At 40.4% G+C, this 27621-nt stretch overlaps 2 protein-coding genes across 14 annotated transcripts in view; one reads left to right on the top strand and one right to left on the bottom strand.

Moving 5' to 3' along the window:
- Positions 1-27621, top strand: part of tfr2 (transferrin receptor 2) — a 1009002-nt gene that overhangs the window by 886254 nt on the left and 95127 nt on the right. The window lies entirely within an intron of this gene.
- On the bottom strand, positions 10573-25642 carry mepceb (methylphosphate capping enzyme b). 13 transcript variants are annotated; one of them, XR_015524154.1, is made up of 6 exons: positions 25153-25642; positions 23576-25076; positions 19595-19813; positions 15592-15841; positions 13899-15451; positions 11772-13201 (listed from the first exon to the last, which is right to left on the bottom strand). XR_015524154.1 is itself a non-coding variant. In XM_087307886.1 (5 exons), the coding sequence occupies exons 2-5, from the start codon at positions 25064-25066 to the stop codon at positions 10959-10961; spliced, it is 1890 nt and encodes a 629-aa protein (XP_087164012.1). In that variant the 5' UTR covers positions 25067-25076; positions 25153-25642; the 3' UTR covers positions 10573-10958. The 13 variants fall into 13 exon arrangements, 1 of the variants encoding a protein (XP_087164012.1); XR_015524153.1 differs by having other exon boundaries at positions 15605-15841; XR_015524152.1 differs by having other exon boundaries at positions 13899-15408; positions 15613-15841.

Here is a 27621-nt window from a genome sequence, read left to right as displayed (position 1 = left end):
CCCGTAATAAGTAAATATACGGCACCAGCATTACTGTAAGGGTAAGTGACTGAGGGAGACGTTATGAAGTCTGATAGCAGTGGGAAGGAAGGATTTTCTGTGGCGTTCAGTGGAACACTTTAAGCTGGTAAGTCTGTGACTAAAGGTACTTCTCAGCTCGTCAACCACATTATGAAGAGGATGATCTACATTGTACATAATTGACCGAAGTCTGCACGATGTTCTCCTTTCAGCCACAGTTTCCATATTGTCCAATTCCTCACCCACCACAGAGCCAGCTTTCCTAATCAATTTGTTAAAATCTACCTTATGAACATTTAAATATCCCCCGACTGTGCAATAAATATATGCAATACTTTCTCATACGCACTTGTACACAGCACCGTATATCAATATACAATGCAATACTTCCTCCATTCGCATGTGTACACAGCACCTTATAACCTGTATATTTATAACAAACCTGTACATACAACTCAACATCCAGATTTCTGCACTAACTGCATCTCTGTTTAATGTTTATCAAAATTTTTTTCATATTTATTTTTTGTTGTCACTTTATGTACACTGGTATGAAAGGTAAATCCTGCCAGTTTTAAATAAATCAAATAAACATTGAAAATGAAAATCAGATTAACAATTTCATTTTAAAACACTGTTCGCAAAATATCTGCCAAAATTGAAAACGAAATGAAATTATTTAATTTTCATTTTCACTTGGACAACACATCGTCCCTGTCAAATTGATAATTACAATGAAGTTGCCAATTTAACATTTAATTTTCACTGCATTTCCGCGTCAAGACTGCCAATATTAAAATAAAAAGCCAAACTGAAAAATAAAATGCAAACACAATTTTTACAAAGCGTGTTATTAATGTTCACGCTATAATAGTGACACAATTCAAATGAAAATGTAAATTTAAGCTTTCCTTTTAGTGACACTTTTTCATTTCAGTTTTCATTTCAACTTATTTTTTTATTTAATTTGTAATTTGCAGATGATCCCTAACACTGCGTGCATGAATGTCTGGCGAATATCAAACCTAAAATCAACTTTACCGAGCTAATTCAGTTGTCTTTAAAAGATTTTAGTACTAACAAGTTGTTAACGTCACAAGACCTAATACAGTATACTATACGACTTCATCACAAGGCCTACCGCACTTACGCTGCAGTTTCTCAGCCCACCGAGGAAGCCCGCGACTCCTGCTGTGGTACGGAAGTTTGACGTTCTCCTGTGTCCCGTGTTCCTCTTGCTGTACCAATGCAGCAGCTGCTTCACGTAAAAGCTGACTAACAGTTTTGCCCTTTTACTTCTGTTATACTGTATTTACACAAGTAACTAACGCTGTCCCATCCATCAAAACCGTGCTTCTGCCCTCGGGCTCTGTGAAAGCACTCGACGTCACTTGAATACGCCCCTCCCACTGATTAGCATACGCTTTGCATACAGCTTTAAGTTGAAAATGAAATCGAAAATGAAAACTGAAATGAAAAAGTGTCACTAAAAGGAAAGCTTAAATCTACATTTTCATTTGAATTGTGTCACTATTATAGCGTGAACATTAATAACACGCTTTGTAAAAATTGTGTTTGCATTTTATTTTTCAGTTTGGCTTTTTATTTTAATAAAATGCAGTGAAAATTAAATGTTAAATTGGCAACTTCATTGTAATTATCAATATGACAGGGATGATGTGTTGTCCAAGTGAAAATGAAAATTAAATAATTTCATTTCGTTTTCAATTTTGGCAGATATTTTGCGAACAGTGTTTTAAAATGTAAATGAAAATCAGATTAACAATTTCAATGTTTATTTGATTTATTTAAAACTGGCAGGATTTACCTTCCATACACTGGAAGCTTCTGTAGCTAAAACAAATTCCTTGTGTGTGTGAAGCACACTGGGCAATAAAACTGATTCTGGGTCATCCCTTCAAGAGCATCACAACCATGGGGTGAGAGTTAGTACCCGGCTTACCTGAGTTCACTCCTCACAGATATTTAAATTCATATTGTAATTTGCATGCTACTCAATAATAGATCTGTGCATTTTAAGATTCTGGTCATTACATATAGAGCTCTGCATGGTCAAGCACCCCTATATACTCAAGATCTTTTACGCAGTCGCTCATGTAGCCGGTCTCTGAAGACCTGTTAGCCATTCCCAGAGCTCGTAGGACTAAAGGTGAGTGTGCCTTCTGTGTGGTGGAACCTGGAACTCTGGGATCGGTCGAACTTTTTAATAAGCATTTAAAGACGCATGTTTTTTGGTTGAGCTTTTAATTAACAGTATTAATGTTTCTGTATTTGGATTTTAACTTGTTTTAATACGTTTTCTTTTATCGATGTGTGCTCTTTTACTTGTTTTCTCTTGTTGTAAAGCACTTTGTGACTCAATCTCTGGGAAAGGTGCTATAAAAATAAACCTTCACTTACTTACATATAGAGCATGTTACATTATTCAGTACTGAAGCCAAAACTGAAAACAAAAAATAATAATGGGTTGCGGCTGGAACGGCATCTGCTGTGTAAAAATGTGCTGGATAAGTTGGCGGTTCATTCCGCTGTGGCGACTAAGGGACTAAGCCGAAAAGAAAATAAATGAATATATACTGTTGAAGTTGAATTATATTACTAACTCATCTCTAATAACTGATTTATTTTCTCTTTGCCATGATGACAGTAAATAACATTAGACTAGATATTCTTCAAGACACTTCTATACAGCTTAAAGTGACATTTAAAGGCTTCACTTTATTAACTTTATTATTAGGTTAACTAGGCAGGTTAGGGTAATTAGGCAAGTTATTGTATATCAATGGTTTGTTCTGTAGACAGTCGAAAAAATCTATAGCTTAAAGGGGCTAATAATATTGACCTTATAATGGTTTTAAAACAATTAATAACTGCTTTTATTCTAGCCGAAATAAAACTAAAAAGACTTTCTCCAGAAGAAAAATATTATCAGACATGCTGTGAACATTTCTTTGCTGTTAAACATCATTTGGGAAATATTTAAAAAAGAAAAACAATATAAAGTGGGACTAAAAATTCTGATTTGAACTGTATATACATACATACACACACACAAATACACAATATATATATATATATATATATATATATATATATATATATTATTCTAAAAGAAATTAAGAAAAACAAAAAATATATATGTATATCAAATTTTGTAGTCTGCAATATTTTCTGGCTATATTTCACATGAATTTAAATGCATTATCTTTCTATTTCTTAAGATATTCGATTACTAAACTATTATTTTAATAAATATAGCTGTTTAATAAATAGGGCAGCATGGTGCCGCAGTGGGTAGCACAATCACCTCACAGCAAGAAGATCACTGGTTCGAGCCTCAGCTGGGTCAGTTAGGATTTCTGTGCGGAGTTTGCATGTTCTCCCTGTGTAGATGTGGGTTTCCTCCGGGTGCTCTGGTTTTCCCCACAGTCCAAACACATGCGCTATAGGGGAATTAAGGGACTAAGTTTAAAAGAAAATGAATGAGTACATGAAATTGTGAGATGCTAATGGTCTAATCCGAATCAATGATCTATGCTAAGCTAAGCTAAAAGTGCTCCACCTGACACAGAGATCGGCTGAATGGGGTAAAAAAAAAAAAACCTCACATTTAATTCTAAGAGAGCTGTAAAGTTAGTCTAGTCAGACTGGTTTCTTGAACATGACGATGAGTTCACTGTACTCAAATGGCCTCTACAGTCACCTGAACTCAATCCAATAGAGCAGCTTTGGCATGTGGTGGAACGGGAGATTGGCATCATGGATGTGCAGCCGACAAATCTGCAGCAACTGTGTGATGCTATCATGTCAATATGGAGCAAAATCTCTGAGGAAGAATATTTCCAGTAGCTTGTTGAATCTACGCCATAAACAATTAAGGCAGGTTTGAAGGCAAAAGGGGGTCCAAAGCGGACCTAGTAAGGTGTACCTAATAAAGTGGCCGGAGAGTGTGTAATTTATTCCAGATATTAACTGGGGGACCCAGATTTTTATGGGGCTCTAACCAGTTGCTTTTCTCGCTTACTGGTTAAATCGCGCCTCTGGCTGTTAGGAAGACATTGGTGTCATTAAAATATAAATGGGGCTCAGTTTACTCATATCAGCTTTGTTTTTCACCAATGGCGTCCGAACTGCAAGAAAAAAAAAGTGTAAAACAAAAGTTGACTCAACTTCAAATCATAAAGCAACTTGCAGATTAGCAGTAAATAACACACAAACACACAGTAAAATAGTGTACAGTAGGGTAAAAATGTTTGCAGTCTTCATGAGTGTGTGCGCTTCTCAAAGACAAACATCTCTGCTGCCCTCTACAGCTGACACACACACACACACACACACACACACAGACATCTTCAAACAGGTCTACCAGAGCTGCTAGTGTTTCTATCTTTAGAAATAAAGCTCCTTTTGAACTGTCGCGCTACTATTTTTAACAGCAAGATGTTTAATTGTGATGTGCTTTATTGTTGCTCTAAATCTGTCTTTTTACACGAACATCTCAGCTTGTCTTATCGGTATGGAAGCACATTTCTGCCACTGAAATGATAATGATAAAAACTAGTGTTTAATCTGTGATACTGCATGACACAAACTCGCTGATTTTAATTATATGGACAAAAGACATTTCTCAAAGTGCTCATTAAAGAAAATAGGCTGAGATTCTTCTTTAACAGCATTCGTCAAAATGGTCACTATACAGTTTCTGAAGTTAATGTGTGTATTAACATGAACTACAATCCCAAACCAGAAACAGTTGGGACAGTCTGGAAAACGCAAATAAAAGTAAAGTGGTGATTTCCCAAATTGACTCTGACTTGTATTTGATGGCAGACAGTATATGATCACAAAATATTTGGGGCCCTATCATACACCCGGCGCAGTGTGGCGCAAGGCGCGGTGCAGTAGTCTTTTGGTTGTTTCAGCTTGGCGCAAGAGTGGTTTTGAGGCGTTGCGCTACGCTGTTTAAATAGCAAATGCATTAGCGCTCATATGTGCGCCCATAGGCGTTCTGGTCTAGAAAAGAAGGTGTTCTGAGGCGGACCGCTGGCGCGTTGCTATTTTGAGAAACTATAATAGATTTTTCATTTGACGAAAACTAACCCGGTCTAAAGTCTAAAGTTGCACCTCGCTTACACACTGCTTAATACACACAAGAGAGCAACAGGCAAATATCTTTACATATGAAAAATTTAAATATTAAGGATATATATAGGATATAATAAGAATAGATATAGAATATAAATATAAAGGATTAAAATATTACAAAAAATATTATTTTCTAGCCTACATAAATATGAAAAATCACTGCTTTTATGTCTTCTTCATCTCGGGAGGCTTTTTCAGTTCATTCATAACAATCTGCTTCTGTATAATGTTATTATTATTAGCAGTATTATTTATTATATCCATATTTATATTTGTTTTATTAAAACAAGCTTAGATTTGTCCACCTGCAGGTTTTAGACTATATGGAGCACAGCATGTGTTTTAGGATATAACTCAGGTTTTTGAGCACACTTCATTATTATTGTTCATTTATTCGTTTGCTGGAAATTATAACTGAATTTAGAAATAGTTTTGAAACGAATATTTGCGCTTAAACTAAATTATTTATTTATAGACTAATTGATGTCTGTGCGTAAAGGTTTCCCTATCCAAGAGTGAAAATGAAAGTAGATCCATTATCTCTCATTCTCACGCAGTAGATGCTCTGTTTAACAGTTTTCTGTTGACTGTTTGCTTGTGAAATGCTCAGTTTTTCCACTTAGACTTACTTTGCGTCCTGTAAATAGTGAATGCGCTCTTGGTGTGACGCAGCTGGCTCTTAAAGGGAATGGGAGATGAGACTCTGATTGGTTTATTCTCAAAACACACAACTCATTAAGAAAATAAACTCAACCCTTTTAGACCATGCGCCACGGCGCAAAGCAGATTTCCCGTCCCTAAATTAGCAAAAATGCGTCCTGACACGCCCTGAAAGCGTTTGCGCCCTGCGTTTTGCGCTCTGCGCATGGACCATCAAAATAGAGCCCTTGATGTTTTGTCTCCTCAGCTTCATTTCATGTGTTAATAATCCAATCCCAATTAGACGCACCTGGGCTAGCTAAGCAATCTCATACTAGGCTTTCTAGAAACATCCGTGCAGGTGTGTTGAGGCGAGTTGGAGCTAACATCTGCAGGACATCAACCTTCCAGGACTGTGTTTGGGCATCCCTGATCTACACAGTCTCTGGGTCAGTGCGTGTAAAGATTTTGCACATCTTCTTGGACAATTTTAATGCTTCCAAACAGTTTTCTGCAGTTATACATCGCCCATGTCTTGAGGTAGTTCATTATGAGGTGATTTACCTTCTAAGTGTGATGTGATTAGACAGGAATCACAGCACTGATTCTTCTAATCCACATAGACAAGAAATAATACAGTAGTGACGCAGGCTGAAGGACAGTAGTGGAGTAAAAGTACCGATACTGCACTAAACATGTACTCAAGGAGAAGTAAAAGTTCACATTTATAAAACTACTCAGTAAATTACAATTCCTGAGAAAAACTACTCGATTACAGTCATCTGAGTGTTTGTAATTAGTTACTTTACACCACTGAGTACTGACGTCATTTATCTCCTATGCGCGATGTCGCAGTAGAATAACATGCCGAAGGAGGCGAGGGGTAACTAAATAAAACACTCCTATTACTTTAAAAGGTAGATAATTATGCACTGTTCAACTGCTTGTGAGTTTGCTGAACAGTCTTTCATTGACACTGAGGAATGGCATGGCATGAGCCGCTATTTCACTACTAGGGAGAAATGCTGTAAAACTCCATCTCTGCTTCTCTCTCTCTCACTTTGGACATTTGACCCGCTGACCTGTTTGTGAGGTAACTTTTCCTCTCCTCTTGGCTGTAAAAGCATTGTGGGTCCAGACACGTGGGTCCACAAAGCGTAATTGTGGGTCACAGGTGTGAGTTTTCTCCACTGCGTCTATTATGGTTTACCTGTGATAACCGCGTATTAGAGGTCTGCATTCCCGCGGAAGCCGACCAGATTTCTGCGGCGCGGGAATAAATTTCCGAATAAAGCACGGAAGCAGTCGGTAACGGGTTTAATTTGGGACGGGAGCGGGCCTGCAAAAATATTGCTCCCGACTCCCGAGCGAGCAAGCGTATGCATGTGTGTAAATGAAATAGCGCGATGCTGTGCTTAGCTTGTTTGTTGCTGTGTGTGTGTGTGTGTGTGTGTCTGTGTGCTTTGTGCTTATGTGTGTGTGTGTGTTTATACAGACAGCTTGTTATAGCCTGTCTGGACTCTGTATAGCTGGGTTGTTTTCGGTTTTGTTCTCCCCCCACTTTTTAGCGGGATCGGGCGCGGCGGGTAGAAAGCGGGACGGGTCAGGCAGCGGGACAACAAATGCTAAATGTAAGCAGGAGCGGACGGGTTCGGGCTAAAACCTGGGGCCTCATGTACGAAGACTTGCGTGGAAATCATACTAAAACATTGCGTACGCAAAAAGCTGTAAATGTGCGTACGCAGAAAAAAAATCAGATGCATGAAACACTGCGTACGCCAAATCCCACGCATATTCTCTTTGTACATCCGAATAAACATGAAACGGAGCGCAAAACCCCTCCCTGCCTCCTCCCCTGTATGAATATGCTAATGACTCTACTTTGGCAAAACCCAACGAAAAAGCAACGGAAAAAGCAAGCAAAAAGAGAAACTTTGAACAGAATGTGAATTGAAGGTGCTGCTTGCAGAGGTAGACCGGGGGAAAACGGTGTTATTTGCAAGTTTGTCCTCCGGAATTAACAACAAAAGAAAAAAATAGAGTGGGAGAGTTTAGCTGATGCGGTTAACACAGTTGGGTCTAAACATCACACTGAGTGCATTAAAAAAAAGTGCAAACAGATGTACTACTCTTAAAAGTCTGGGTGGCGCAGTTCGTAAAACGCATGTCATTATGTTTTGACACGTTCGAGCATGAACTCGGTTCCAATCCAGCATCTGCTGAAGTCATTCTTTTTTTTCCCTGCTACATATCAGATTTTGCCCACTATTTATCACGAGGAAAACAAGTAGGAATCATTAATAAGTTTGTGCATCATATTTAATTTGCACATTTATTGAATGGAAATGTTTCTGATTCACGTAAACTCATCTTCAGATAGTGTCTTTATAGCAATGTGCGTGCAGTAGATCGCTCAGATTACATTGGGAAAACAGGCGACCGCTGCAAATTGTGCTTTAATGTTTGGCTGGTCAACTGTATGGTATGGAAACCTTATATACCTGCTGAACCCGTCTCATACAGCTGCCATTGCACTGCTCAGACACTTTGTAGAGAGGAATTTAACACAACTGCCTCTAGGAGTCGCCAATGGAAATAAAACAGACACGCACAAAAAATGTGCGTACGCCAGCCATGAAGCTGCCGTGGAGCTGCGCACATCCCCACGTTCAGTTCATCGTTAGTAAATCCAAACGTGAGCGATTCTGAGCGTGAAACCTGGCGTACGCAAAGTTTTAGTACGTACGCAGCGTTGATACATGAGGCCCCTGGCGGGTGCGAGCGGGATTTAACATTTAGTCCTGCGCAGATCTCTAACCGCGTATTATGCAGTTGTTCATCCCGTGTCACTTATCGGTGAACAGCGCTTTAATTTCTAAAGCCGATCGCAGCTCTTTCTGTTGAGCAGGTGAAGACAATAACCAATTATAGGGGTGTAAGGCTGCGATTGTCAGCGCTAAAAAAGCAAGCGGGGTAATATTGACATGAGTTTATTTGCTGTAAATGCTTGTGCTGTCTTCTGCGCATGTGTTGGAGTTTTGTTTGATACATTCAGAAAGAGTGTTTTCTTTGAGCAGGTCAAATTAAAGGTACAGTTCATATATCTGACTGCTGAATTAAAGGTCAAAATTGTATTACAAATAATATATAAATATATTTATAAGTTTTAATTAAAAAAATAGTTGTCAAGAAAAAATCTAATTATGTATGTAAAGCATCATCAATGCACCAAGATGTCGAATTGAAACGAATAGATGGCATGATCATTGTAACCGAACCGTGAGACAAGTGTAGATTCACACCCTTAGTATTTTCATTATCAAACATTAAAGGGTCACGAAACACCAGAACACATGTTTAGAGCTGTTGACAGTCATATATGTGTCCCACACTGCTATAAACACTATTAGGACACCTATATCTCACAAAAAAGTGAAAATTGGTTGTTTTTGCGTTATTTCAAGCAAATTCGTACTTCCAGTTTGAAGCTAATTTTTGAAGCTGCGTCACGGTCATGAGATAATAGCGTGTATTCCAGCGTGCAGACTGGACGTCTGAGCCAGAGTGTGTCTTATTACGTCTTACAGTGTGCTGCATTAATGCATGAGTAAGGCTTGGTTCAAACCAATCAGCGCGCTCTATTGTGCAACTTCATTAATATTCATTACTGTCACAGTGTTTAGACGACAGAGACGCCACGTTGTGTTGGCAAAACAAGCGTGAAGTGTTGCTTTTATAGTTTGCTGCAGTGAAGTTTTGTTTTCATTTTCTCTCTGTGAGAGCTCAGCTGGAGTCACGTGTGGATTAACAGTGTACGCGACGCTCCACAACAATAACTTACGTAACTTACGTGTCTAAGGAGGATTATTGTTTACCTGAGAGCTGTTCTCATCTGCAAACGCTGAGATCCGGATTCGCTTGTAGTCTCCTCTTAATAAAGACGCGGCTCTAGTTGCTGGTGATTGTCCTGTCTCTACAGATTTGGTAAGTGAGCGACCAGTGCTCTTTGTTTATTCAGTTTGTTTGTATCGAACTAAGTTAACTATTGCACCGAGTGTAAACATGTTAGCACCACAACCAAACTTTAACCTCGTGTAGGATTTTCACCGCATTTTGTGACCGGAATAACACACACGGCTTTCTGACGCTACCTGCCGTGTGCATCTAAGTTTCCGGGAAATGCAGAGGTTTTTTTCTCTCATTCGCCGTGCGGTATCAAACATTGCATGAAAAATACACGCTTAGAGCAGAACCTCGAATCATATATCTCGTTTGTCGCGAGGGACATGAATGAATTCCCTGAATGAAAGACGTTAAAGTTCACCGTTTAATAATTTGGCAAATAATTCGACTACAGATGTCCATGTAAACACAGTCACTTTCTCCCCTGTGTGTGTGTGTGTGTTTTTTGACTCTGAAAGTCAACGCGCCCAAATAGACACTCCCACACCATCCCTCTTTTCTTCCTCCGACACTCCCCCCTGAACAGAGCTGGACACGCCCACTTTTCTGACTTTTTTCAAAGTAGAGGTGTGAAAACACACTGCTGAAACAAGGGGCTTTTATGGCCCTTTAACACAAATACTGTAATAAATGTACTGTTGATTGCTTGTTTGTTAGTAAATGCACAACCTTACTGTAAAGTGATACTATCAAAATATTCAAATTCACCATCATGTGAACAAACTCCAACAAAACACACTCGCCTTCATAACATCATTAGCAGGAGGAAACCAAACAGAGAGATCAGAAGCACATCAGATTTATTAGCATGTGTCTCAAAAACAACACACATGAACCTCGCTTACTGACGTGTGTGTGTGTGTGTTTCAGAAGAGCGTCACTCAGATCAGTCTGTAAATGACACACACACACACACACACACACACACACTAGCACCTATTTGACCAATCCAATCAGAGTTCAGAAGCAGTCAGTCAAAGGTCAAACGGGTTTGATTCAGTTTAAAAAACAAAAACAGAGCAAACAGGAAGTAGTCCAGCCCTCCTCCGACAGGGCACAGGAAGGAACAAACCTCAGCATACCTTATTCTTACAAATGTATGCGTGTTTGGCTGAAATCAGCAGATCATGAAGAGGATTTAAAAACAATCCCGTTGCTTTTCCTGAAAGTCACTTCCTGCTGGAGGCGGGGCTTTTGTGGAACAGGTAAACAGACCTCTGGAGACCTGAGGACAAACAAAGCAGAATAAAAACCTCAGTGTGAAGTGGAAACTGGAGGAGCGCATGAACAACTGTACAGGTATAAGGAAATATAGCTAGATATGTTTATACAACAGTTCTGTCTGGTCCTCGAATCTGATTGGCTGATAGCAGTGCAATATTCTGCAATATCAGCACTCGTACAGCCTTTTCATCACCCGTGTATCACTCCGCCCACATGGACTGACCGCAGATGAATAAACTCACTAGATTTTGACAAATATTGCAGCTGTTGGAGAACGTCATGTACTCTTGAGACCTTTTAGCTGAGAATGTAGCTGGTTTAGACTGACACTATGCAGGATAGAGCCTATTTGAAATATGTATAATTTCGGAGATTCAGCGCATCAGCGGCCATTAGCCTATCACTGAGCAGAGCAAAGATGGTTGCACCACAAGATGGTGACAGAAGCCCTTTTTACACAGTGATACCGGTAAATATCCAGCAAATATCCTGAATGACTTTACCGTTAAATTCAAGAAAGTGCTGTTCACACAGGAGAGGATGTTCTGGAATTTTTCCGGAAAAGACCACTCATACATCCATGTGATGGTTGGCGGGGATGCCGCCTATGTCATTTTAAAATTGTGTTTACAGGGCACCTATGGTGAAAAATCTACTTTTCTAGCTGTTTGGACAGACATGTGTGTAAGTATACTGTATAGACATGTCATATTGGGCTGATATATACACACACACTCCTTTTTTTCTCTCTTCAATTTAACAACAAAAAAACGGTGGACCAATTGGAGCGGTTTTCAGACCGACTGCAACTTTATGTAGGAGAGCAGTGCCCCCGCCCACCAATATTGATTGACAGCCTTGCATCACGATCATATCCTCAGTTTCTTGTTGCACGTCCGCCATTTTCAGCGTGTGAGTCAAAGCGATATCATTAAAGGAACACCCTTGCTCTTTTTTTTTTTGATGAAAGGCTAATTGGGCTCAACACAAGATCAATATTCTCCACATTATCGCTGTAATCGGATTTATTGCATGTACCTTTTGCGTGGCGCAGCGCCGTGCATTTCGTAGTTCTGGGCGTGGGTTAATGTCGAGGTGCACGCGGCAAAGCTTCGAGTCAGCAGCTCGGTGCGGCGTGGGTTTCTGTCGCGGTGCACGCAGCGGAGCTAACTGTGTTTGTAACATTCCTAATGTTCATTAGCACAAAGGCTAGATATTAACGGGGACTTGGAGAAAAACTGTTTATGCACAATAGGTTCTATACACAGTTAGAGTTTTAAAGCCACCGATAACCTTCCGGTGATAGCGTAATGTGAGTATTTTCAATTTCACAAGGTTGTTTTTACAGCATTGATGTTGTAATGTGATTACAATACATTCAGTTGAATAGACTTAAGCATTCATTTAGTTGTTCAAGCGTAAAAATAAATGAACGATGTTTTAACGACTAATATAACCACTATCCTAAATCGGATACGCGGGTCGCCGGATGTGCGGTATGCACATCAATATAGCAGCATTTTTATGACACTGTATGACAATAGTTATTTGTGGTGGCGCAGTAGGTAGTGCTGTCTCACAGCAAGAAGGTCGCCGATTAGAGCCTCAGCTGGGTCAGTTGGCGTTTCTGTGTGGAGTTTGCATGTTCTCCCCACGTTCGCGGGGGTTTCCACTGGGTGCTCTGGTTTTCCCCACAGTCCAAAGACATGCGGTACAGGTGAATTGGGTAGGCTAAAAATTGTCTGTAGTGTGTGAATGAGTGTGTATGGGTTTCCCAGTGATGGGTTGCAGCTGGAAGGGCATCCGCTGCTTAAAACATATGCTGGATAAGTTGGTGGTGCATTCCACTGTGATGACTCCAGATTAATAGGGACTAAGCCGACAAGAAAATGAATGAATGAATGTATAACAATAATGAATATTTTTACACTAGTGTGATGGTTGGGTTTAGAGTTAGGGTGGGGCTGGGCTTTAAAAAATACAATTTATTGGGTAATTTAATAGATAGCATAAATAATACTCAATACAACTACTGTTTTTACGTTACTGTGACAGTTGGATTTAGGGTTGGGGTTGACGTTAATAAAACACAACAAATGTGAAATTTAATAAATAATATGAATAATTCTTGTTAACTTTCGGACGCAACTGTATCCGATCTAGCAACAACCAAAATACCGGGGTAAGGCTGCGTTCACACCAGACGCGGAACGCGCGTCAAGCGCGAGTGATTTACATGTTAAGTCAATGCAAACGCGCGAATAGACATCCTGCGGCGCGTTACGCGCGAATGGTGCGGCGCGAATGCGCGGTGTGCATGGAAAGCGTTTTGCGCGTTTCTCTCTAGTTCGCGCGAATTACCCGAGTTCAAAAATCTGAACTTCAGCTGTCATTCGTGCTGCGTTAATCAATCAGGAGCTTGCTCTTGTGGGGACGTGATTATGACGTATCGCCTGTTGTCGCTGTCCCAGGGGAAATCCCCCAGCAGACACCGACAACAAGTTCATCAAACTGGGCTGGGCTCAGTCAGAAGCACCGCTGAAAACCTCCATCAGCCAGGTTCAGTTTCTGGAGGAGTCTATGAGCTTAAAGAGCTGAATGCTCCCCTGAAAGGATGTAGTGGACTCAGACACGGCCCTAAACGTATCAACGCTGTTTATCATCCTTCATAAAGCACATAAACACTGTTATTTTCTTCATAAAATCCATGTTAGCCATTTAGCTATGAAGCTAGAGTCATGCCCATCACGCGAATTCGCATCTGTTCTGAAGTGAATTTGACACGCGAATGAAGCGAGTAAACTCAAATGTTCACGCGGCTATTTACGCGCGAATAGCGCGATTTATCCGCGCGTTTCACGTCTGGTGTGAACACAGCATAAAACAAACTGTCATGTTTTAAAGACATGGCGGGGGGAAATGGACCTTATTGCAGTGCTTCTTGTCCGATCTGAAACCCACTTCATATCGTATATCTAACAGGCAGTGATTTGAATAAATCAGACCTTAAACATGACAATTTTGAAATGGAATGACGTCATCGGAAGCCACTGGGCTGCCTGGCTGAAAATTAAAAGTCCGTGTGCACATGGCTCACTTACCTAACACGCAGATGTTTTGCATTAGAATTTGTGAATTTGTGTAAATTGTTAAATAGGATAATCTGTAAAACATTTAAAAAATATATAATTTTTGTCATTGGTCTTTAATCTTTAAAATTACTTTTACAAATTAAAACAACTAATTGGAGATTTACATCGTCTTTTCCATTTTGAGAAATAGTTACTCTTTACTTTTTACTCATGAGTACGCTTTTAATTAGTTATTTTTTACTTTTACTTGAGTAGATTTATAGACATGTAACTTTACTTTTACTTGAGTACAAGATTTTATTACTCTTTCCACCTCTGCTCTTTATAATGATAGAACAAACTGTGGTTATGTTTATATGAAATTACAATATATTGTTTATTCCTCTGCATTTTAAGTTGTAAACTATAAAATCATGCGTCTTCTCACGGTTTGTGTCTGATTTTGTGAGCTAACTGACAACAGTGGTTTGCTCCCCTTTCTCCCCTGCTTGCTCCCCTGCACACCCACTCCTCCCTCTGCTCGCAGCGCTCCACGCTCATCATGGAGCATTTTTTAAAATGGTAGACTTGAACTGGAAGAGGGGGGGTTTCATGACCCTTTAATGATTTTTGCCATAAAAGAAAAACGGATCTTCGTAACCCATTTAATGCAATTTTGCCTACCGACTTAAATAAACAAATGCAGCACAATCCTGTTTTGTGCTTAAAGGTCAAAGAGAAAATGCAGCATCAAAAAAGTATGATTTTATTGACCTTAAATTAGTATAAAAAAACTAAAAACACACAAACTGAATTGATCTCTTATTAAAGCCCTGCAGAAACCAACATTTTTACTTCTGAACAGTTTGACGTGCCTATTATTAGTCCCAGATGACATGCTTGATCTCTGTGCAGAAGCTCAGCATCACGGCAGACTCATCAAGAGGAAACGAAACGCTGATCTCAGATTTTCCAGAGTCTTTCAATATTGTTTACACACATCTACACTTCTTCATTTGCAGGAGTTCAGGGCTCAGTGTTACTGATTTTAACGACTGGTTCAGTCAAGCCAGTTACTCTTGGCCTGTATTCACAAAACAACCCAACCCTTGTGTTCAGATTTACTATCCATTATAATGACATTTTAGAGGCGGCTGGAGGGCTATCACAGGATGGTGAATAATTTGGACTTCACCAGTAGCTATTATTTGGTCAAGTTGGCTCCAAGCAGTCTATTAAACTCTGAAAACTGGACTGACACAGTTTCAATTTACTGGGATCTTCTATGTGAAGCTGCTTTGACACAATCTACATTGTAAAAGCGCTATAGCAGTAGTCACCAAACTTGTTCCTGGAGGGCCGGTATCCTGCAGATTTTAGCTCCAACTCTAATCAAACACACCTGAACCAGCTAATCAAGGTCTTACTAGGTATACTTGAAACATCCAGGCAGGTGTGTTGAGGCAAGTTGGAGCTAAACCCTGCAGGGACACCGGCCCTCCAGGACCGAGATTGGTGACCCCTGCACTATAGAAATAAAGGTGACTAGAATTAAAGTAGGTCTATCGAACCTTGCAATTTACAAAATAAGCACTGGATGTATTGTTGTATGAATATTGCGTATGTGTCGTACCTTTAGGGCTGGCGCGGGGCGTCCCGATGAGCTCATAACTGCTGAAACCCACCTCTGCCATCAGGAAGGAGCTGAACTTATCCGGCTTCAGTCGAATACTGCTGTAGTTCCTGCGTGTAACGTCCTGAAAACACAACAACACACCAAACGCCATCAATCAGAGAACATCCACCACATTTACCAGATCTAAGGTCTCGATTACGGATTTCAAGGTAAACCACAGTAAATCCTCTGATGGTTAATTCAGGGCCAGAAATGAACCTTTTCTCTTGGTAGCACCACTGCTCCTAACTTCCAAAATGTAGGCGCACCAGACAAAATTTAGTCGCACCCACCAGAAGTGATGAGCACTGTTACTACACGCTTTATATGAACAGATGCTATTATGTATTAGCACTCTAATCACAACTTACAAATAAACACAACCTGCATGCGCTCACCAGCCCTGCACGCCCTGCTTGACGTGAATGAGATGAACTGAATTAACAATAACTGTGCTGTTCTCACGGGTGCTGTCTGATATTGAACAGATGATATTGACATAGAGCTTATTATTTGCATACCTCATCTTAATATATAACGGTCTTTTCATGATCTGCAATATTGGTTTCATCAGTGAATGCATGCTCTTTAGCGATGGCGAATGCAGTGTCAGTCGCACGATTGATGATTAAATGAAGGATTAAATAACGTTAGAGCATCTCGTGCTTAATGTGTAGACTCAGTGGCAAACACTGTTACCTGAAAACTCCCTCACACTGGCTATATGGTGAATGCTTTAGTCATTTTCACAGCCGACTTTAAACACTGGAAGTATTTTATGCACTCTTAGAAAAGTGTAAATGCTGTATTGACATTCAGTACATGATCACTGATCAGATGTGTCATTATTAGTAACTTTAGGTGGTTTCTAAAACTAATTCTGCCAGTGTTGTTTTCATTCTCTCTAATCCAGACCTTTACATTTTCTAGCTGTGGCACCCTGTCATTGGAGTGATTGACAGCTGATGTTAACCAATCCATTCGCATTCTGTTCTAGCGCAGTGGGCCAATAAGAAGAGCTTAAAGGCGGGGCAAGCATTGCAGGCTTTGTTTACTGCAGCAAGTTGACATGTAAACTGTTTTAAACCATTCCTGAGCACTATGTTTGGTGTTTTTAGGTGTAAAGATGCTTAATGCGTGAATGCCTCCTAAATCCGCACATGTGCTGAACATTTTGCTGTGAAAACTAGTTGCACGACATCAATTTTATGCAGTCGCACAAATGCTCCCAATTATATTTTGAGGTCGCATGGATAAATTTAGGGTGCATATGCGACCAAAACAGTCGCAATTTCAAGCCTTTTTAATATTACGGTTTCTAATTTTCATTCATTCATTCATTCATTTTCTTGTCGGCTTAGTCCCTTTAATATTCCGGGGTCGCCACAGCGGATTGAACCGCCAACTTATCCAGCAAGTTTTTTTTTACGCAGTGGATGCCCTTCCAGCCGCAAAACATCCACACACACAATTACACACACACTCATACATTACGGACAATTTAGCCTACCCAATTCACCTGTACCGCATGTGTTTGGACTCTGGGGGAAACCGGAGCACCCGGCGGAAACCTATGCAAAGGCAGGGAGAACATTCAAACTCCACACAGAAACGCCAACTGAGCCGAGGTTCGAACCAGCGACCTTTTTGCTGTGAGGCGACAGCACTACCTACTGCGCCACTGCCTCGCCTCTAATTTTCATTATTACTAAAATAATTGAGAAACAGCCCTCATTAACTGAAATGGCCTCGTTCATTCGTCACAGTTGAAATGCAGTTTAGTTTAGTTCAGTGTAATAATGTAAAAGGCAATGCTGAAAGACTGAAGAGCAACTCCAGTGCACGGCTTTAACCCTTTCACGTGTGAGTTTTCAATGCTCCAGCTGACTCTCCTACATGAGTGTTCTCCAGCCTCCGATGCCTAGACTGCAACTCTTCACAAGATGTTTGGCCAGAGGAGAAATGGTTGTGCATTCACTTTCGTCAGTTGCTGAAGTTTGCTCCTCGCCACTGGCTTGTTTGGTTTGGGACTTACAGAGCTGTGCATCGATGAACTTAAAAAGTCCAGTGTGGAAAATCAAACCACACTGAACTGAACTAAACTGAACTTCAACTCTGAAAACTGAACTAATACGTTTCAATCTACTAGAACTTCAGTGTTCAGCTGCTGTGACAGAATCTACATTATAAAAGTGCTCTGGAAATGAATTGAATTTGTATATATCGTATTTTGCTTCTTTTTGGCCTTTTCTGTAAACATTGACAAAAGTTCAAATTATATTGTGAAATTTCTGATCCTCAAATATGTGATAGAACATACATTTCGTCTTTTAAACAGCTTAATGATACTCATATTACTTGTTATATGATGGGAAATGGGCGACGTCGTTGTTACTGTAAAAGATGCAGCGACAATTGGAAGTTAACCAAGTTTTCATATTACTTATAAAATACAATTCCTGTGTAATTTTAGCATCTACCTCTACCTCAACCCTAAACCCAACCCTTACTGTAATGTAAAAACGGTATTTGTTGTAGTGTCACAAAAATGATGCTATACTGAAGTGAGTATCCTCATCTGTATCGCATCTAGACTTCACACTCTCCTGCAGCACGGTAAAGTCTAAATAGGATACAGCTGAGGATACTTCTCATTAACTTCTGATTGCAGCTGTATCCCCTCAAGCAAAAACCACAGGAGAGATCCGAGCTGCTGGATTTAAGTCATGTTTATCCATAATTTTCTTCTGAAATTCATGAAGGTAAGCAACTGTTTATCTGGGAATAGAGAAAATATTCTAGTAACATAAACAGTGTGTATCTTACTTGAAAAAAGCACAGTTATATTGAAAAATAATTATTATTGCCATCTTCATAGACATCAGCATATATTTTACAAATAGTAAATGGTAAGTTTTGCTTGTAGTCATGTGTATTTGAATGTCTGACAGCACGAAAAAATTGTTATCTGACAAGTGCTGCGCACCTCTTGCTGTGCCTCAGCATGCGCCGTCAGATTAGAATTTTAGCAGTTGATGACGAGCGCTCTGAACATTCTAATCACACCAGTGTGATCATATGCTTCAGGGACCAGTCAAGGCTGATCACACCAGTGTGACCATACGCTTCAGGGACCAGTCAAGGCTGATCACGCCGGTGTGATCGTACGATTTAGGGACCAGTCAAGGCTGATCACACCAGTGTGATCATATGCTTCAGGGACCAGTCAAGGCTGATCACACCAGTGTGATCATACGCTTCAGGGACCAGTCAAGGCTGATCACACCGGTGTGATCGTACGGTTCAGGGACCAGTCAAGGCTGATCACACCAGTGTGATCATGCGCTTCAGGGACCAGTCAAGGCTGATCACACCGGTGTGATCGTACGGTTCAGGGACCAGTCAAGGCTGATCACACCGGTGTGATCGTACGGTTCAGGGACCAGTCAAGGCTGATCACACCAGTGTGATCATGCGCTTCAGGGACCAGTCAAGGCTGATCATGCTGGTGTGATCGTACGGTTCAGGGACCAGTCAAAGCTGATCACACCAGTGTGATCGTACACTTCAAAAACCAGCCAAGGGCGATCATACATATGAAACGGTTAAAGTGCTCTAGTGTCTGTGTAACTGTGTTTGCACTCGGTAAACCGCAGTGAACTGATGACCATCACAGCCAATGACAATCATTTCTGTTGAGCAAGTGAACACAATGGCCTATAAGCGGTGTTTAAGAACAGGCTCAACAGCACTTACATGATAGCAGGAAATGGACGTTTTTAAAATTTATCAAATTCAATACTTTTGACAACACTAGCTTGTGTGTGTGCGTTACCGTCAGTCTCTTGTGGCGGCTGTATGAGCTCCAGGGCTGCGGTTCGAGGATCAGCACTCCTCCAGGTAACAGGTGTCTGTAGATCCGCCCAAACAGCCTCTGAATTCCAGCGTCGCCGTAGTTCAGGTGAACCCACTTGGTCAAACTCAGACACAGAATGACATCATACTCCGCGCTCTGTGACACCACTGCCGCATCACTGTCCGGCACATAATCGCCCTGCAGGACATCCCACAAACACACACACACGTTTATAATGGACTGCACAATATTGGAAACGTCTGACATTACGATATTTTGTTTTATATATTGCAATATGAATATAATTACACCAGATGATTTTAGTAGCTCTTTTTAGAAGGATTTCATTTATTTATACTGGTATGAGTCTTCTTCTGTGCAGTGCATTTGCATATATATTATAATAACTATGGCAGCACGGTGGCTCAGTGGTTAGCACTGTGGCCTACCAGCAAGAAGGTCTCTGGTTCGAGCCTCGGCTAGCTCAGTTGATATTTCTGTGTGGAGTTCGCATGTTCTCCCCGTGTTAGAATGGGTTTCCTTTAGGAGCTCCGGTTTCCCCCACAAGTCCAAACACATGCGCTATAGGGGAACTGATGAACTAAATTGGAAATAGTGTATGTGAGTGTGTGTGAATGAGGGTGTATAGGTGTTTTCCAGTAATGGGTTGCAGCTGGAAGGGCATCAGCTGTGTAAAACATGATGGAATAGTTGACGGGTCATTCTGCTGTGGTGACTGCTGATAAATAAGGGACTAAGTCAAAAGAAAACGAATGAATTAGTTATAATAAATTACAAGTATATAAACATGGCATTCGTGGTTTTCTTGGGAGTCTAACACAAGTCTAGCACAGAAATTAAACAATCCAACCTAAAATAACAGGGTCATAATTGTATAAAGGAATTTTTAAAGATAAAAACTTTGTGTTTTAATCTTTAATAAATAATGTAATCCTGTGATGTGACTATTGCGCATATGCACGATCGATGCTCAAACAGATATATTGTTCAGCCATGGCCCCCATGAATCTCTGTGCATTCGGGTTTAAAGGGAAACTCAGTTCAACCCAAAATTAAAATTCTGTCATCTTTTCCTCATCCTCCACTTATTCCAAACCTGTTTGTGTTTCTTTCTTCTGTTGAACACACATGAAGATACACTGAAGAATGCTGCGAAAAAAGAACAGCTATTGACTTGTACAGTTTTTTTTGTTCCTTCTATGGATGTCAATGGCTCCTTTTCCCCCCCATCGTTCTTCACAATACCTTTATTTGAGTTCAACAGATGAAAATCAAACTGGTTTAGAAGAAAGAAATGTGCGTTATAAAAAAATAGTAATAAAATAGTGTGAGTAAATGAGGAAATTTGCTGTTTTGGGTGGTGTCCCTTTAAGTCCCCACCAGGATATAAAAACATGAAAAAACACACACTCACAGGGGCATGTCAAAACCTGACACTAAAGGAAGGTGTGGCTGAACACACACACACACACACACAACTCTGTCTGCATGACTAGAAATACTCAAGATAGGAAGCCTTGTTTTGCAGGGAGCATGAACAGTATAAATAATGGATACCAGAGGGTCCAAAATACATGAAAACATGAATAAATTAATATTAATAATAATTAAAAATATATAAATAAAGAAAAATAAATATGAATAAAAATAAATAAAATTATATATATATTTTATATAATTGTAAAAATAAAATATATTATAAAAATAAAAAAAAAATAACATTTAAATAAATATAAATTTTTATATTTATAAATTATTAAAAATGTTAAATGTTATTTTTTATTTATTTTTAATTGAAAGAAAGAAAGAAAGAAAGAAAGAAAGTGTTAGCATGAATCTGAAACAGGCTTAAAGTCTGCTTAAAGCGGATGTTTCACTTCCTACAAACTTCAGTGTTGTGACTTCTCTGGCTACTGAAGTGTACTATTCAGAAAGGGCGGGGTTTACATTGGAGGGGCGTAGCTATGAATGTTCTGGCCAATCAGTCAGACTGACATCAAAAGAAGGTGGAGATTCCAGAGCGGAAGCACATCCTCAGATTCTGATCAAAGATGAACGACTCTAACAGTCCAGTTGAATGTCCTGACATATTTAATTTCATTTAATTTCTGTAATTATTTTAATTTGAACAAACTATTTGATGGTTTTAGCTTTAGTTTTAATAAACATTTATCACTAGTTTATGGTAAGTGAGATTTAAACACACAGACTGAGAAATGCTGCTTATTCAAATGCAAATTTTCAATCCAAAAATTCAAAGAACAAACGGATTTTTCATTTTTTATAAAGCTACACAGAAATATTTTATATTTAATATAAATTTATAAAAAAACTTAAATATTAAATAAGTTAATAACATAAAATGTCCTATTATTTTAGAGGTGATTGTGGTAATTGGCTGGCTGGCGGCGTGGCATCACGTGACGCTGCTTCCAGGCCTTCATTAAACTGTATGGGGAGACTCAACACATTGTAATAATAAACGTTGCCCAATATCAGATGTCCAGAAAGAGATTCATTTTTAAAAAATTGTTAAAATATTGGTGTCTGTGATGCAGCATGTCAAGAGACTGTTGTGTACACCACAATTTAATATAAAATTCACTTTAATGTGTGATATGACTAAAATGGTCAGGAACAAATCTTTTCTCTAAGAAATAATTGCAATTATGCAATTAACTGTCCAATTGTCCGCACTGACGCTTAATAGTCTGTTTTCGAGTCCATCCAGAAATGTAATATGTGGCCAAATAATAATAATATAGGGCATGTAAAAAAATTCTAGGAAATATTTTGATCTTATGTGCATAAGTACATTTCTAATAATTGCAAATGAATTTGTAAACTGATATTTTTCCAATATTTTGTAAAAAAAGAGGTGTATATGTTATTTTATATATGTTCATGATATAGACAGATGGGTTGATGGGTTGATGGATGCAGATAGAAATATAGATAAATAGACAGACAGATAGAACTATGATAGATAGACGGATGGATGGATGGATGGGCAGACAAGACGGACGGACGGACGGACAGATATGGATGGATGGATGGATGGATAGATAGATGAATGGATGAATAGATAGATAGATAGATAGATAGATAGATAGATAGATAGATAGATGAATGGATAAATAGATGAATGGATGAATAGAGAGAGATAGATAGATAGATAGATAGATAGATAGATAGATAGATAGATAGATAGATAGATAGATAGATAGATGAATGGATGAATAGATAGATAGATAGATAGATAGATAGATAGATAGATAGATGAATAGAGTTAGATAGATAGATAGATAGATAGATAGATAGATAGATGAATGGATGAATAGATAGATAGATGAATAGATAGATAGATGAATGGATGAATAGATAGATAGATGAATAGATAGATAGATGAATGGATGGATGGATAGATAGATAAATAGATGAATGGATGAATAGATAGATAGATAGATAGATAGATAGATAGATAGATAGATAGATAGATAGATAGATAGATAGATAAATGGATGAATAGATAGATAGATGAATAGATAGATAGATAGATAGATGAATGGATGGATGGATAGATAGATAAATAGATGAATGGATGAATAGATAGATAAATAGATGAATGGATGAATAGATAGATAGATAGATAGATAGATAGATAGATAGATAGATAGATAGATAGATAGATAGATGAATGGATGAATAGATAGATAGATAGATAGATAGATAGATAGATAGATAGATAGATAGATAGATTCCATATATAGAAATACAGACAGATGTTTGTGTGTGCAAAATCCAAACATTAATTATACATCCAATAACACACACACACACACACACACACACACACACACACACACACACACACACACACACACACACACACACACACACACGTCAGGAAGATCTGCTGCTTCAGCTATGTTAGTGTACCTTCAGGAAGCAGACGTTGCTGGGGAACTGGCCTGGAGACTGATGCATTATGGGAGGAGCGGCGATGGGTCCGCGGCAGCGCATGAAGGAGACAGGAAACCTGGGTAACACCAGCTGCAGGTCCATCAGCGGCACCAGCCCCGTGACCTCTGACCCCTCACCTGCTCCCGCCTGCTGCCTGTCCTGCAGCTCCGACAGGAAATGGCGCAGGTTCTGGCGGGCGGCTTGCACCAGCGCGCCATCAATGTCCAAGCCCAGGATGTGGGCGGGGCTGCAGTGTTTGGCGATGGCAAGGGTCACATGACCCGTGTTACAGCCCACATCTAGAACTTTTTTTCCAGAGAACCATTCGGGATTAAAAAGAGCCAATCGTGGGTCGTCGGTCATCGATGGTGTGCGGTAGCCATAGTAACGGCTGTAGGCTCCATTATGGTATTTGCGCCGCGGCCTGCGCTGCTGTTCATGGCTTCGCTCCGCCCCCAAGGGAGGAGCTCCGCTGGCTCCGCCTATAACTGGAGTGTGAAAGGTTTGAGTGTGTGTGATTAGCCGCTTGGTGGGCGGAGTTGGTGTGATTGACAGGCGAGAGTCCGAGCGACTGACAGTTCGTCTGCGCTTCCGATGTTTGGACGGATGGGGCGCAGAGGCGGACCTAGAGAGTAATTGAGGGGCGGAGCTAGACGCAGAGGGGTGTGACTTACGCCGTGGCAGAATAGGTTGCACCACTTCATCGCGGCAATTAATCGAGGTGTTGAGCTCATACGGACGCGGCGACTCCTCGACAGGCGGAAGAACGGCACTGTTCGCAGCCTCTTCAGGATTAGCTACAGGAAATAATGTCGTTTCATTGGTTTTTGACTTCTCACAATCTGATTGGTCGGCAACGCCTGTGGTCGCTCCAGGATGATGGCGGTTGCGGTGTCTGCGTCTGATCTTCATTGGAGAAACCAACACACCGGCAGCCGAATCTCCGCCCCTGCCGCTTAAATTCAGCGGGTCTGTAATATCTTTCGGGATGAGAATCTCCACCGGGTCTCGGTTTTTAGAGGGGAGTGGCGATGATTTGGGCGTTTCGGCATTAAGCGCTTTACTGACCTCCTCGTCCAATAGGCTGTTGAGGTTTAACGGATCAAATATATTCCCGCCCAGCAGGAAGTTAGTAGGAAGCACAGGATCGCATTCAGAATTGGCGCGGCGTCTTCGCTTACCGAGACTCGGATGTTTGAACGCCACGTTCATACTGTAGCGCCGCTTCTGCGCCAGTTTCTGCGTCTGCACTTCAGTTCGAGTTTGTAGGCCATTTTTAATCTGAAAGGGCCCCTCGGCGGTAACCCCATCCTGTGGGGTCACGTGATTGGCTGCGAGTTCGGTTAGCACAATGTTAGCGGTCACCTCATCTTTAATGGTCTGCAGTGGGGACGGCGGGTGGGCCAGTAAACCTGCTGCCCCACCAGCAATAGGAAGCTCACTTTGCACTGACATCACAGTAGACATCCATCAGCCGCTGGAAACACAGAAACACACCATTCAAGTACAATATACAAGATATAAATGTGTGACGCTTGCAGATGAGTACTTACTTGACTACTCTGAGCCTGCTTTCTGTATTGTTTTATGGGCACTGATGTGCTTGTGACCCACGTGTTACATTTGGCTCATCTAACAGCTCCACGGCGCGTTAATTTAACTAACTCCGCCTATGGGCGGGGCTACCGCGACGCTCATGAATAATGCAACGGAAACGCGACTCTCGAAAGCTCCCCCCCTTTCCGACACAAACGCACACGTCCGTTAACACAGACACACACACACAGTACTGAGCGAGATATTTTCTCCGGCTCTCTCGCGCTGAGAGTAAACACGAACGCCAAAAATCAAACAAAAACAGCGCACACGACACACTATGTACACAGACCCGCGCTCATTAGAGCTACGTAAACACACAGCTGCACTTGACTCGCGCTACTGCAGATATGAAAAACACTTTGCTAAAATGGTGCTGATTAAAAATAGACTTTGATCTGTCGAATGTTCATGAGCGCTTGAACTCGCAGTGCTCCATCTCGCCCTGTGGCACAGCAGACCAGCGCGCTTATATATTCCACCACAGACCAAGCCTGACGGACAGTCGCGTCTGCCAATCAGAAAGCGCGATATACGTTAAGGCCCCTCGAACAACCAATGGCGGAGCTTTAAATGAAGGCATGTGCTCGCAGTCACCGCCCCTCCTCTTTTAATAGGTATCCAGCGGACTGCCTGAATTGACCCGTTAGACACTAAATATTATCGTCAAAATCAGTAAAATATAACAAATTGACGACAAAATGCATTTGTTTATTTAACAAGAGTATGTGTTTGAGCAGAATCCCATAATTCTGCTTTGGAGAACGTTCGGGAACTCGAAACAGGCAGTCGTCACATGTGTAAACAACCCCTGTGAGAGTTCTTCCGCGCTGAATTTACGCTTATAACAACGACTAATGATCGGATAACTAATAAAACATGACTTATGTCATATTAGCATTTTATATCGTATGGAATTAGCGCCTCTGCGAGTTTTAAAGAGACCCTCCCACTCTGCTGCAGGAGGAGGAGACTTCTGGGAGATGTAGTCCTTTTGATCTGAACCTGTTGCCAAAAACAAGAAAATAACAGCATAATATGATTCATTATTTTGATTATTGTGAAAGAAAACCCACTTGAGTCAGTGGATTCAGTGTATGCATTATTAAATCATTATTTTTGTTTGGCAGGACTGGTGTAAATGGCCTAAATTACACACATTTAGCTTATTTACAGACAAGAGAGAAGAAGAGATAGCTAACTAAAGGTATAGAAATATATTACAATAAGAGTGTCATATATGTGACCCTGGAACACAAAACAAGTCATAAGTGTTGAGTTTTAGAAAAATAAGCTGAATAAATAAGCATTCCCCTAGGTATGTCTTTTTTAATGCCAAAATGAACTATTTTTGATAACATATGAATAAATTAAAATGACTATTCTGAAATTTGAAGGTAGATAATGGTATTATACACTGAGAAAATCACCTTTAAAGTTGTCCAAATTAGGGTCTTAGCAATGTATTTTACTATTCAAAAAATGAGTTTTGATATATTTACAATATAGACATGTATAAAACGTCTCGATGTATGATGATGATCACTTATACTAATGATTTTTGGCATAGAATAAAAAATAATTTTGACTAATTCAATGTATTTTTGACTTCTCCCCTACATATACACTCACCGGCCACTTTATTAGGTACACCTGTCCAACTGCTCGTTAACGCAAATTTCTAATCAGCCAATCACAAGGCAGCATGTGCCAACAATGCCTTGTTGATGCCAGAGGAGAATGGCCAGACTGGTTCCAGCTGATAGAAAGGCAACAGTAACTCAAATAAGCACTCGTTACAACCGAGCTCTGCAGAAGAGCATCTCTGAACACACAACACGACCAACCTTGAGGCGGATGGGCTACAGCAGCAGAAGAGCACACCGGGTGCCGCTCCTGTCAGCTAAGAACAGGAAACTGAGGCTACAATTCACACAGACTCACCAAAACTGGACAATAGAAGATTGGAGAAACGTTGCTGCTCTGATAAGTCTCCATTTCTGCTGCCACATTCAGATGATCGGGTCAGAATTTGGCCTCAACAACATGAAAGCATGGATCATCCTGCCTTGTATCAGCGGTTCAGGCTGGTGGTGGTGGTGTAATGGTGTGGGGGAGATTTTCTTGCCACACTTTGGGTTTATTAGTACCAATTGAGCATCAACGCCACAGCCTACCTGAGTATTGCTGCTGACCATGTCCATCCCTTTATGAGCACAGTGTCTCCATCTTCTGATGGCTTCTTCCAGCAGGATAACGCAGCATGTCATAAAGCTCAATCATCTCAGACTGGTTTCTTGAACATGACGATGAGTTCACTGTACTCAAATGGCCTCAACAGTCACCAGAGCTCAATCCAATAGAGCAGCTTTGGGATGTGGTGGAGCGGGAGATTGGTATCAGGGATGTGCAGCTTCACTGTCCTT

The sequence above is a fragment of the Danio rerio genome, chromosome 23 (assembly GCF_052040795.2).
Source record: "Danio rerio strain M-AB ecotype USA chromosome 23, GRCz13ab, whole genome shotgun sequence".
Classification (NCBI taxonomy): Eukaryota; Metazoa; Chordata; class Actinopteri; order Cypriniformes; family Danionidae; genus Danio; species Danio rerio.
This window is presented reverse-complemented; position numbering and strand designations above follow the sequence as displayed.

Coding starts and splice junctions, on each gene's coding strand:
- mepceb (XM_087307886.1), bottom strand. CDS start 25,066: ATGTCTACTGTGATGTCAGTGCAAAGTGAGCTTCCTATTGCTGGTGGG. Junction 15,842..19,594: donor GCCGCCACAAGAGACTGACG/GTAACGCACACA, acceptor TTGTGTTTTCAG/GACGTTACACGCAGGAACTA. Junction 11,015..15,717: donor GCCCCGCGCCAGCCCTAAAG/GTACGACACATA, acceptor GTTTGTCCTCAG/GTCTCCAGAGGTCTGTTTAC.